Below are 14,387 nucleotides of genomic sequence, written 5' to 3' on the forward strand. Positions count from 1 at the left end.
CTGTCTCTACCACTGTTACCGTTTCAATTAGTTCTGCCCTCACTATGACTACAAACATGACCAAGGTTAGCTTCATCAAGCAGTCTTCATGCAAGAAGATGTGCAGATGAGGTTATGGGCTGCAAACTATTCTGCCGAGGAGAGGGTGGGAGAGAGAGCAAGAAAGAAAAAGACAAAGAGAAAGAGAGAAATGTTCCCCACATTGACTCTAGATACGGTGTATTCAACATTTCTATACTGATCGAAAGATGTTGGATCGATCAATGTCCAGGCATGCTGATGGAGACAAATTAAGCAAAAAAAAAATAAAAGTAACTGGCCGGTGAATATTTTTCTTCACACGCTTTATAAAAATGTTTTATCCATCCATTAGCTGAACTGCTTATCCTGTTCTCAGGGTCGCGGGGATGCTGGAGACTATTCCAGCAGTCCTTGGGCGGCAGGCAGGGCGACACCCTGAACAGGCCGCCAGGCCATCACAGGGCCCACACACTCACACACACACACACATTCATACCTAGGGACAATTTAGTATGGCCAATACACCTGACCTACATGTCTTTGGACAATGGGAAGAAACCGGAGCCCCCGGAGGAAACCCACGCAGACACGGGGAGAACATGCAAACTCCACACAGAGGACGACCCGGGACGACCCACCAAGGTTGTACTCGGGGCTCAAACCCAGGACCTTCTTGCTGTGAGGCGACCATGCTAACCACTGCCCCACCATGCCGAAAAACGTTTTATAAAATAAATAAATTATTTATTAATTAAATAGAATAAAAATAAATAATAATAGAAATACTAAAATAAAAATAAAAGTAAAATATTTAAATAAATAAAATGCTATATAAAATGTTGTAAATGTGTTTGGTAGTTTTATGCTCCGTTTATTTAATGGGGTCCAAACCGGCTGTAATACCAAAGCAGTGCTGCCGATTTGTCAGAAACGATCCAGTACATTACCGACATACATGCATAATACAGTAGTGTCCAAAGACCTAAAGAGTCATCTCTCGCAGCACATATAAAAGTATGAGCAGACTACAAGACAGACAACGTGTCATGCAGATGCAAATGTACAAAAACATGACAACATAAAAAAAAGAAAGAATCCCTCAAAATTAATTGGCTATGCCTTGCTGATCACTCAAAAGATTGAATATTAAAAGATGCAGAAAAGCCGCGTCCCAAATGTGTTTAACCAAATATTGCCTTTCGGAGATGTAATGCTGCTAATTGTCAGCTGAGATGAAGTTCCATTATACCTGTTTAAGATGCTTTTCACACAAATGTGAAAAAAACGCGTCCTGTACAAATGTGCTACTTTATGGCTTGATGAATGAGGCCCTTTATGGTGAGATGAGCCCTTCTAGACACATTAATCACCAGGGGTATAGCACCTCACATTAAGCTGCTTAAACATGGATTATCACTGTTTATTCTCCTCTAACAGCTCCCGTTTTCATGCCTGGATAGGCCAGACAACAACGCTTCTCTGCACAGAAATCGATAGATAGTTGTAACCAGTTGAGAATACAGATATAGTGAACCGTGGGCGCCTTCTTCCAATAGTCCCTCAGGTTTGTTTTGCAGGTGTCAATACAGATGTGTGCTACTGTGCTGGTCACCGTCTCGGTGTGGACCCAAAGTTGGGTTAAAAAAGTATGAAAAGGGGTTTTCAATATTTCCAAAGAAATGGTTTGTCTAGTGTGTTGCACAGTGATCGCACGTATTCATCTACTGGTGGGGAAGACTAGAGACTTTCCTTCATCTTGCGTTTTGTGCTTCGTGGAAATTTGGCTGTTTGGATCAATACCGGCACCCCGCCGGCTCACCTGGTGGAGTGCGTACCACATAAGGCTGAGTCCTTACCACAGTGGCCTGGGTTCAAATCTGGCTCGGGCCCTTTAGGGGCAGTTGCCTCACAGCAAGGAGGTCCTGCTTTCAAACCCTGGGGTAGTCCAACCTTGGGGGTCGTCCCAGGTCGTCCTCTGTGTGGAGTTTGCATGTTCTCCCCGTGTCTGCGTGGGTTTCCTCCGGGTGCTCCGGTTTCCTTCCACAGTCCAAAGACCTGTAGGTCAGGTGAATCAGCCATACTACATTGTCCCTAGGTGTGAGTGTGTGGGCCCTGTGATGGCCTGGCGGCCTGTCCAGGGTATCTCTCCGCCTGCTGCCCAATGAATGCTGGGATAGGCTCCAGCATCCCGCGACCCTAATTGGGATAAGCCGCTTGGATAAAGGATGGATGGATGGATGGATGGGAGGGGGAAAAAATGGTCGGGTACAAGAGTTGTGTGCAGATTCCAGGAAGGGAAGTGGATGTTTTTTGTGCTTCCCATGTCTCTAATGTGTAATATAATATTCTGTAGTATGTAATATAATATCCCATATATCGAACATGTGCACGCACACACACACACATATTCATATATCTATATATCTAACATGCGCATGCACACACACACACACACACCTGTGAGAAAAATTATTCAAAAAGTAGCGCCGCGAGTTTGAAAAGCCTCTGCCCATTTTCATCCCATGTTGCGCTGTTATCGCTGCATTTTGATCAGCAACAGCTCCGATCCATGCACCAACAATCACACAACAATAGCAATCATGGCAAATCCCACGCCACACTTTTAATTAATCGTTCCTCTCAACCCTCCCGTCTCGTGTATCAAAGGCGCTACGATCAGCCTTTTGTGCCCATACAGTTTTGACGAGTCCCTCTTCATCAGCGATGAAGATCTCTGCATCTCTGTACAGCTGAAGAGGCACATCCGGTGGGTAGTGCTCTCCTACCTGTGCGTACGAGCGCACACACACTTCATGTATTAAGTGGCGGATGCAGTACGCTTGCCGCGCAGGCAGCTGCGCTCTCGCGTCTTGAAGAGCTCGGTAAAACACTTCCCGTCGCTGATTTGAGACACTGTGAGCTGTTGTTTTCACACAGTCTAATTAGCTGAAACACGTTGGTACTGTATGAGGCTAATGTGAGCCCGAGGAGTGTAGCGGTGTAACGGTATGTCAACAGCCCGGGTGCTTTTATTTCATTAATTTCTTGTTTTGTTTTTTTTCTTTTCAGAGTTTGGTTTGATGTCGCACTTCGCCGGGCGTACATTGTTCCGCTTCACTGCAAAACAACTTGTTAGCACCTTTAGCACAGCTAGCTGGCACTAAATGTGAAATCTAGTGACTTCCTTTTTAATAATAAAAGGATCGCTGGAGTTAATGTTGGATTGCTGCATTGAATGTTTAATGGCAGAGCAGCGAGGCAAAGGAAAACTGTGCTTGCACTTCTTTCATATTTTTGGTTTTGATTGATTTTGTGGACAGACAAATAACAGTACTCTTTCCTGAGATGGCGTAACGACTGCGGATGACTAGCCTCGCTAGCCCGTTGGCTAACAACGGGTCGGACCCTTTAGTTGACTGGTTAGTCGCCCGTGGTGTGGGCTATTCGGGTACGGTTCCCGGGCTGCCCCCCGAATTCGCTACAATGGTATCAGAAGTGGGATGCTGAGACCGTGAGGCCATCAGAAGCGCATGCGCCCAGAGGTGTGAGGGAGCGGATATGCTGAAGGAGGGGGCAGCGTAACAACCGCGGATGACTAGACTCGCTAGCCCTTGGCTAACAGGTTGGACGCTTTAGTCGACTGGTTAGCGCAGTCGCCCATGGTACGAGCTATCCAGGTTCGATTCCCGGCTCCCCCCGGAATTCACTACAATGGTTAGAAATGGGTGACTGTACTTTTCACCGGTGGACACGACTGAATCGTTAGACAAGACAGGAACACCCATCTAGTTAATTAGGCCTTTTACAGTAGTTAACTACAAGTACATGTGATTACTTTCATTTGCAGCTTCTTCTTTTTTTTTGCATGGCCAGCCAATGAAATTTAGATGGAGGGAGAAAAAGCAAGATGTTCTGCATATGGGCCCCGTGACGAATGAGAAGAAACTTTTTTTTTGTCACTGTAACATGCTGGAAGCGAGATATCAGACAACCGTGGAGAAGCGGTTCTTCTTTAAAGTTACCCATTTCTATAGCGGGGACATTTTTACTGAAATTGGCAGCAACTGAAGATGTTTAAAATAACATATCACAGCTCGCGTGATGGCTCATCCATCATCTTGTGTGCGTGCGCGTGTGCGTGTATATGGTTGCGTGTTTTTTTTTCCAATTTTGCCTGTGCTGCTGCTGCTGTGTGTGTGTGTCTGTGTGTGTCTGTGTGATTCAGAGATTTCTCAGTAATTGCCCACTGAAATGACACAAGCAGACATGGGAGCAGGTGGGGTCAGACAAGTCCAGTTGCCTTCATCAAAATCAATAAAATCAGTTGGATGACTGGACGTGTGCGTTTGCTCAAGTTGCGAAGCCTATGTGTGTGTGTGTGTGTGTGTGTGTGTGTGTGTGTGACTGCGTTTTATATTCAAGTCCTGTTTTTGTACCTTTCTCTCTCGCTCTGTGTCTCTCTCTCTCTCTCGCTCTGTGTCTCTCTCTCGCTCTGTCTCTCTCTCTCGCTCTGTGTGTCTCTCTCTCACTTCTGTGTCTCTCTCTCTCACTCTGTCTCTCTCTCTCGCTCTGTGTGTCTCTCTCTCGGGCTAAACTTCCTCAAGAGGTGACACCAACAGGGGACTCTGTATTTGGGACCATTGCATTATTCATAACCCCAGTGAGCAGTAGAAAATAGAGGCCTATTAGCTGATGCAAACTTCCTCTTTACAGCCCTTCTGAACCCTAATTAAAATGTCTGGGAAATTTTAGATTAAAGGTTTTCTTGTTGTTGTTTTGGGTTTTTTTTTAGAAAGTGGATCTGGGATTTTTTTTTTTTAATTAAGCGTGGTTCAGGGTAACGGGGAGGATGTAAGAGAGGAGGAGGGGTGGCCCGAGAGGCTTGGCGATGGATCTTGTTTTTCTTCATGGACAACGCTTTCAGTGTTCATCCCCAATGCTCGTGCTTTGTATTCATTTCATTACAATCTGATGAAATTGTTCTTCAGTTCTTGGGAAGGGCTGGAAACGTTCCCCCGTACTGCCCACACCCGCCCCCACGCTGTCAAGTGTTCAGCCACCACAGAAGACGAACATCGTTGTTTAGGATGTGTGAAATGTTTGTGTGAGGTGTGTATGGTGTGTGTGTGTGTGTGTGTGTGTGTGTGTGTGTGTGTGTGTGTGTGTGTGTGTGTGTGTGTGTGTGTGTGTGTGTAGTGTATCTGAGGTGTGTGGTGTGTATGTGTGGTGTGTGTGAGATGTGTGTGGTGTGTATGAGGTATGTGTGAGGTGTGTGTTTGTGTGTGGTGTATGTGAGGTGTGGTGTGTGTGTGTGTGTGTGTGTTTGTGGTGTATGAGGTGTGTGTGGTGTGTGTGTGAGGTGTGTGGTGTATGTGTGGCGTGTGTGTGTGTGTGTGTGTGTGTGTGTGGTGTATGAGGTGTGTGGTGTATGTGTGGCGTGTGTGTGTGTGGTGTATGAGGTTTGTGTGTGTGTGTGAGGTGTGTGTGTGAGGTGTGTGTGTGTGGTGTATGAGGTGTGTGTGTGTGTGTGTGTGTGTGTGTGTGTGTGAGGTGTGTGTGTGTGTGGTGTATGAGGTGTGTGTGTGGTGTATGGTGTGTGTGTGTGTGTGTGTGTGTGAGGTGTGTGTGTGTGGTGTATGAGGTGTGTGTGTGGTGTGTGTGTGTGTGTGTGTGTGAGGTGTGTGTGTGTGTGAGGTGTGTGTGTGGTGTATGAGGTGTGTGTGTGTGTGTGGTGTGAGGTAGGGGCGGGGAAGGGAAAACTAAGGGGAGAAATGGGTAGGTTTGAAGCTGATCAGTAGACACACGGTTATTGTAAGCTGTATATGAACAGCAGTAGACTACAATGAAGTGAGAGGTGGAAAAGCAAGAGAAAGTATGTGATATACGGGAATATTTACCGAGAGCCTTAAACAGATGGGCTTTAAAATATGTTTGACTTTTTAAAAAAAAACCTACAAAATCTTCCCACTCAAACCCCACTCCGATATCTACCAAGAGCATTAAGCTAAAACCAACACATGTTTTTTATGATATGGAAACCTCGTGTTTGTTTCCCTCTCCGGTCCGTATACAAAGACATGGGTCAGGTGGTTCAGCCACTACACATGCATGTGTCCAGTCCCCCTGCTGCTTTTTAGGTTGGATTAAAAAGCCTTTATCATGAGAGTTTATCATAGGAGCCGTAGTCTAATGTTCGGCATTTACACAGGAGGCCGCCTCTGAGCTGTTTGTCTAATGTTTGTTGTCTCATCGGCACACACACACACACACACACACACACACACACACACACACACACACACACACACACACACACACACACACACACAAACACACACACAAATACACACACATGCACACAAATACCCATTCGTTCAGCCCCTCTGAGGCGCTGGTTGGGCATATCAATGAGACATCAGGCCAGCGCAGGGAAGAAAGAACTACATTCATTGCCATCCTTTATTTTCAGCACATACACACGTGCGGACACACAAACACACAAACACACACACACACACACACACACACACACACACACACACACACACACATTCACAGTCTAGCAAATGCCGCCAAATAGCAAATGAACGACTGACGGAAACATTGTTCAACAGTCCATTCATTAGTTATCATGCAGGTACAGTGACGATGATGTAACTGTGTGTGTGTGTGTGTGTGTGTGTGTGTGTGTGTGTGTGTGTGTGAGTCGATGGGTATGTGTGCATGTCTGGCCTTTACAACATTGGGTGTAGCATTAAAAGGGCGCTCTGATCTCCTCATAAGCTTGAAGTTGTACGTGATGTAATGGATGAATAACTGGCTGGCCTGACAAGTTGTCGTCATGATGCTAAAAGACGTGTAGAAATACTGCCCCCGGAGACTGGTGGTGGAATTAAAATAGAGCCCTGGTTAGCCTAGTTTGGATGGTGAATGGGAATCAGGCTAATGAGTGAATCCTAGCAAGCCATTTCTGGCTTCTATTGCGCGTCATTCTGACATATATAAGATTTTGAGCAATAAAGACTTTGTTTTGGAGCGAATATAACGGTCAGATGTACCATTAAGTTGCCTTTAGTGTTTTACAAGTGTGTGCATGTGTGTATGCAAAAATGTGTGTATGTGTATGCCTGTCTGTCTTGTCTATCTTATCTGCCTCTCTCTTCATCTCAACAAAAAACTTCCACTCTTGCTTTTGCCCCCCCTCGCCTTGTCATCCTCTCCTTCCAGTCTGCTTTCAAAGTAATTCCTTTCTTTTAGATAGCGGCGGTAAAACACTGGTAAGATGGGTAGAAACGGAGATAAAGAGAGAGGGAGAGTGCGTTATCTCATGTATGTTCTCGCTGTATTATTGTTCAAGGTAAAAGTGCTGCACAACATTTGGCATCCTCCGGTTTATGAAATAAAAATCTCTTTTCCTCCACGAGAGGAAGGGGTGGAAAGAGAACGCGGCGGGAGTGAGATCCTCTCTTGTCGGATCTGACACCATGCTGCAGAGCTGGTAGTCTGTATCAGACTGCCGTGCCGATCTGAGGCGCTCACCCAAGCAAGTCATGAAGAAGATCACTTTTGTTTGGCCCAGTTGTTACTAGCCCCTGAAAGGCGGCAGTGCACATTGGAGTTTCTGCGTGCATCACTTGTCTCCATCTTCACTTGAAGAGAGGGTTGTTTAAGACGAGAGGTTTGTGGTATGTTGAACACTTCCTCTTTGTTATTACACTGTAGTCAGGGGTTAAATTGGGGTTTGTTGTGTTGGGGCGGGAGGACTTTGTGGTTTCAGGGTTGTCATGGGTGCTTGTGTGTGCGCATAAACTACAAAATCTGATTGATATCATTTGACAGATTGTAAATAAAACATAACAAGATGAGACGGCCCTCTGCTCTGAACACTAAAGAGCTAATTAAAATAATTCTCGACACTGTTGGCCATGCACAAAACTACAGCTGATGACAATGAACTGTTTCTGTACGTGCTCTCTCCTGTGTATCTGTAGCAATGGCGTTGTTACCACTAAAGAAGAGAATAATATTACAAAGTATTACGTTTAATAGTCACATTAATCTGGAATTAATTTACATTTTACAAATATACACAGGCTTCCAACACATTTTTAAATTCCCAAACCTTTCCATGACGGTTGGCTACCAAAAGATTGGAGGCAACCTGCCGCAATGTCTCTTGCGTTAGGATCAGAATCAGGTTTATTGTTCATGTAGGTTTGCACTACGTGGAATTTGACTCCGGTTTTGCGGCTGTCTCGTTGTACTTAACATAGAATAACAACACAACAACACTACACCACAACAATCTTCAGATATATACACAAGGACTGACTTATACAGGTAAAATAAAAGGTGATAAGGTGCAGTGGTGCAGAGAATATATCAGAGATGCTGCAATAGATGTTAGCAGGTTACTTACATACATGCCTGAGGTAGATGGACATGACAGTGTACCAGTATACATACAATGTACAGTACAGTATATACAAAATGGTTGGATTTATTGACAGTGTTAAACGTTCATTTGAATGACAGCCCGCGGAAAGAATCTGTTTTTATATCTGGTTGTTTTGGGGTACAGTGCTCTGTAGCGCCTACCAGAGGGGAGGAATCGGAACAGGTTATGACCAGGGTGTGATGGCTCTGCAGTGCTGTTGCCTGCCCGTTTCCTGAGTCTGGAAGTGTGTAAGTCCTGAATGGAGGGCAGGCTGGCACCAATGATTTCCTCTGCAGACTTAACTGTCCACTGCAGTCTGTCCCTGTCCTGTTTGGTGGCCGAACCAGACGGTGATGGATGTGCCGAGGACAGATTGGAGCAGTCATTTTGTAAAATCAAAACATTGCTTAAACAGAATAGCAGAGCAATTTGCATTTTGTTATTAAACCTGTCAGTTTCTGACCTGTTTTTCTCCCTACCTTGCCATCCGCCTATACCACATACTGGCCTCCGGCCTAACTTGATTAACGGGATGGTTCATATCAATTTAGTCACAAAATTAAGCCATGCAAAGTGGCCCTTGCCGCTGATATTACTGCCATACCTCTCTTGCTAAAATAAGTTGCTTGGCTGTCTGAGGATATGAGGAGTTTGCCTTGATTTAAAACTAAAAAAAAAAAACTTCATGATAATCAATGACCATGGTGGCTGGTGTGTAGTTAAGTTTACAGCAGTTTGCAGAAATCATGTTGATAAAGGAGACATTGTGTAGTGGGAATATCAGATGAACTGCGTTAGACACTCACTCGTCCCACAGTGAGGAAACGTTCCCACCGGTTAATGATGACGACACCGGTGTGTTACTGGATACACCGAGCGGGCATCATTTCCGGGGGTGTGCCTTCGCCGGGTCTCGGGGTCCTTCGACTACATATTACGTCACGGATGATGTTGCTAGCGAGCGTTGTTTAACGCTAGCTTTATAGTCATTTAGCTGTGTTTTTTACGATCCACGTTGACATAGAGTTGGTTAGTAAAGGTGCGAGGGCCGAAAGCCCGAGCTGCGTTTCACGTCAGTCTACTGTTTCCCGCTGTTCCTAAACTGAACTAGCCCCTACCCAAGCCCCTACCCAATCATAATGCGTGAAGTAGTGATGTCATCTGTAGTTGCAGCACCCCGAGCACATCCGGTAGGGCGAAATGAAAGAGATCTGATTGATATTTGGAGGTATAAGAATCCTACAGTTAAAGAATTTACATGGAAGAAAAGGTCAGGGTCATTACAGTCTCGTATTGACTATTGGTTGATTTCTGATCCATTATCTGAACATGTCTCTTCAGTTAAAATGTTACCAACACCCTTGACGGATCATAAAACTATCTTTTTGGAGCTGTATATGTCTACTAGTCATCAAACTAAAAGAGTCAACTCATATTGGAAATTAAATAATTCTCTTTTATTGAATGAATCTGTGGTAAAGGAGATTAAAATAAAAATAGATGAATGCTGGGATAGGGCATGTGCTGAAAATATGTATGGCAAAAATTGGGAGTTCATGAAATTTGAATTAAGGTCCCTTATAATGAAAAGAGGAGCTGAAATAGAATTAAAAACAGAAAAAAAGAAGAATCAGAAATTATCTCTGAAATTATTGCTTTATCATCACAGCCACTTGAAAAATTATCAGAGGATAACAAGAACAGACTTCAAATTCTACAATTAAAATTAGATAATCTATATATTCACAAGGCAAACGGAGCCTTTGTGCGCTCTAGGAGGAGATGGCTTGAGGAAGGAGAGCAAAACTCCAGCTATTTCTTCAAATTAGAGAAACAACATAATACACTTTGCAGCATGACCAAACTCTGTTCAGATGGTGTCATCACACAAGACCCTAAAAAGATTTCTGAGACATGTGAACTATTTTATAAAGAATTATATAAGTCTAAACTGTCAACAAATGACATGGAAAGTTTCTTCAACTCTTTAGGTAATATTGAGAGCATCAGCAATGCTAATAAAGATTTGTGTGATGCCCCCATCACAACATTGGATGTTGAGGATGCTATTAAAAAAAATGAAACTCAATAAGAGTCCTGGGAATGACGGATTAACCTCAGAGTTATATAAATGTTTCTCCAAGGACTTTTCACGCTTTTTACATAAAGTATACGTATATAGAAAGCATTGCTAATGAAAAGCTCCCTCCTTCATTGTCTCAGGGGTTGATCACTTTGATTCCCAAACCGCAAAAAGACTATTTGTTGTTAGATAATTGGAGACCTATTTCACTCTTGAACAATGACTACAAGATAATTGCTATGTGTTTGGCTAAAAAATTGAAAAGTACACTTAATGACATTATTGATGAAACACAGTCTGGTTTCATGACTGGTAGACATATAACAAACAACATAAGACTGGTGATTGATATCTTGGATCATTCAGAATTAATTACAGATAACAGCTTCATTCTTTTTTTAGATTTTTATAAAGCTTTTGATTCCATTGAACACAAATTCATATTTAAAGCACTTGACATTTTTGGTTTTGGGAATATGTTTAAAAAAATCTGTCAAAACGTTATATGCAGGTGCAAATAGTTCAATCAAACTCCCATATGGCACTACTAAAAGATTTAACTTAAATCGTGGAATCCGTCAAGGTTGTCCGATCTCGGCATATCTCTTCCTTCTTCCTATGCAATTACTCTCCATTCATTTCAAAAACAGTGATGTATTGGGTCTCTCTATTGCTGGCAGAACACTGTCTATCACTCAACTTGCAGATGATACAACACTTTTTTTAAAGGATAAATTTCAAATTAATAAAGCAATCAAAGTCATTAACTCTTTCTCAATGGCCTCCGGCCTTAAACTGAACATTTCAAAATGTGAGCTTCTTCCTGTTAATAGTTGCACAGATACTATTATTTCTGGGATCGCTGTGAAGCATAAGGTTAAATATCTTGGTATTATAATTGAAAAAGACCAAAGCTCCAGACTATCTGAAAATTTTAATCCACTTATAGCTTCAGTCCAACAGAGGTTTAACCTTTGGCTTCAAAGAGATTTGTCTATTACTGGAAGATCCTTGGTAGCTAAAGTTGAAGGCCTCTCCAGACTTATATATGCAGCTATGGCACTTGGTGTCTCAAAAGACATATGCACTAAAATTGACAGAATATTATTTGAATTTATCTGGAAAAAAAGAATACATTATATTAAGAAGAATGTCATGATAAATAAGTTATGTTCTGGTGGGATTAATTCTTTAGACTTCACCTCCTTAAACTCTTCTTTTAAAGTCAAATGGATCAAACTTTTCTTAAAAAATCCCAACTCAATCTGGAATTTTATTACTGCCCATATATTTAATTCACTTGGAGGAATGCATTTTCTCTTAAGGTGCAATTACAATATTTATAAATTACCGATAAAACTGTCCAACTTTCATAGTCAACTTTTGTTATCCTGGTCAATGATGTACTCACACAAATTTTCTCCCCATAAATATTTCATTTGGAACAATCAAGATATTAGGTTTAAGAACAAATCTTTATATATTAAGAGATGGGTTGATAATAAAATTTTACTTGTTAGTCAATTACTGAATGACAATGGTCAGCGTTTCACTTATGAAGAATTTCTTTCTGTATATGGTTTCCCTGTTACACCAAGAGAATATTCTATTGTGTTTGATGCAATACCAGATGGAGTTAGAAGGTTATTGTTGTCTGCTCCTAAAGGTAAAAGTTGTACTATTCCAGGTTTAACTCCTGAAGACATATATATTGGTAACTTGTGTCCTTTATTAAGTGATAAAGCCACTAATCAATGCGTTAGAAGTATTATTCAGAGAGACATTGTTTCTAAACCTGCAGCCATTTTCTACTGGAATAATATTTATAATGACATAGATTGGAGGAACACTTGGATTTTATCACGAAAATATTGTATTACAAATACGAGGTACGAGAAGTTACATTTAAACTGCTTCACAGATGTTATCCAGTCAAGTCCCTTCTTGTAAAATACAAGATTAATATTGACACACTCTGTTCCTTTTGTGGCAATGTGGATGAAACCATATGTCATTTATTTTGGGATTGTACCTACTCTCATGTTTTTTGGATTGATCTAAAACTAACTTTGAAACGCTGTGGTAAAAAATGTGTGGGAAATATTGTCCTGAGGATAATCCCGTTGCTGCAAAGCAGTGCTGATGTAGAAGCAGAATCATAGCCTCCTGAAACTGAGGTGCCAAAAAAAAAGTCAAATGGTTGAGACAGATGTGGTAGATTTTGCTAATTGACAAAGGAGAGGTTTCACAGATGGTTAGCGTCTCGTCACCAGTGGGTTACAGTACAAGGTCACAGCACCACCTGTTGGTCCAGGTCAGCACTAGCACAGAAAACAAGGGACACGTTTCCTTTTGAATAAACCCAACTGAAAACCTGCCTGATAATGAATTCTTAGATCTTCTCTCTCATCTACATGGCATGCCTCTAATTAACTGCAGTTGTCTTCTGTGTTCGCTGCAGCTCTGCCTGTTTATCTGTGCACAATTTACTGATATACACTCAGTTGATCTTTGTTGTTTTTGCACAAAGACTCATTGTACTGTAGCGGTCCTGATAATGGGTGCTTCTTGCCGAGACATAGACACTTAAACACACCCGTGTTCATGCACATGTTAGGGAGCGTATGCACACACACACACATGTACGCACGTACACACACAAATTGCAATTAACATAACGGAAGAGGGATTTAATGTACACCCCTCACATCTTTTGCACTACATTTTTTTTGCAAGACAATTTTGAAATTCTGTTTTGAACTAATATCTTGTGGTATAAAACGAATTTGTAATGATGGGACATGTAGGTCAGGTGAATTGGCCGTACTAAATTGCCCCTAGGTATGAATGTGTGTGTGTGTGTGTACATGTGGGCCCTGTGTGAGGGCCTGGGCGGCCTGTCCAGGGTGTCTCCCCACCTGCCGCCCAATGACTGCTGGGATAGGCTCCAGCATCCCTGCGATCCTGAGACTAGGATAACCAGTTCGGATAATGGATGGATGGATGGTGACAGCACTGTTCATGTTGTCTGTTCTCTTGCCGCATCCTTATCTGCCCCCCCCCTCTCTCTCCATACAGATTCAACAAGATCCAGAACACCAAGAACACAATGAAGAGGGATGGCATCAGCTCTCTGACCTACAGACTGGTTCAGGTTAAGAGATTCCCTCTCTACACAAATATCTCTGTGGAGATCGGCAAGCCCCCGCCCAGACCCTTCAGAGGCTGAAGAGAGCGAGAGAGGGGGAGAAAGAGAGACAGACAGAGAACAGGCAGCCTAGCAAGAGATAGACATCAAAAAGAGAGATGAAGCAGAAATAGGAAAAGGGTGATAGTAGAGCAAGACTGGGACGATATAAAGTGGAGAGAGAGAGAAGGAGAGAGAGAGAGAGAGAGAGAGACATGATATAGGACATGAACAACACATGATATTCTCTTTCATTCTCTCTTCTCTTTCTGTCTGTCTCTCCGTTGCTCTATGATGCAGACTTCAGTTTGCCATTTTTTAACAAGGACTCAGGCCCCCTCCACCCGCCTCTTTTTTTTTATAAAGAGCACATGGCAGACTGCAAGACTTGAGTCTTGATCATCGAGTGACTGTAGAGTCTCGGCCCATTGGAAAATATTTGAATCTTGAAGTTTGAGCAATGGATGACTTGAAACCGGCGAGCCGTCGTCTAATGACATTCCATAGAGTAGTGCTGAGTGACCAGTGTTATTTGTTGGATCATGGATCAGAAACCTGTAGCAGTGCTTGAAATATTAGACTTGCTGATAATGCTCTGAAACTTTATACCCGCCGGTACACAGTGGTGTAACTAGACTACACCCGACGAAATACCAGAG

At 42.7% G+C, this 14,387-nt stretch overlaps 1 protein-coding gene across 1 annotated transcript in view; it reads left to right on the forward strand.

Moving 5' to 3' along the window:
* b4galt2 (UDP-Gal:betaGlcNAc beta 1,4- galactosyltransferase, polypeptide 2) overlaps window positions 1-13,770 on the forward strand; it is a 243,398-nt gene extending 229,628 nt beyond the window's left edge. Inside the window, exon 8 of the mRNA XM_056293237.1 lies at window positions 13,620-13,770. Coding sequence (XP_056149212.1) covers window positions 13,620-13,770 — 151 coding nt within the window. The remainder of the gene's footprint in view (window positions 1-13,619) is intronic.
* Window positions 13,771-14,387: the final 617 nt, after the last annotated feature.

Source organism: Lampris incognitus, chromosome 14 (genome assembly GCF_029633865.1).
Source record: "Lampris incognitus isolate fLamInc1 chromosome 14, fLamInc1.hap2, whole genome shotgun sequence".
Taxonomy (NCBI): Eukaryota; Metazoa; Chordata; class Actinopteri; order Lampriformes; family Lampridae; genus Lampris; species Lampris incognitus.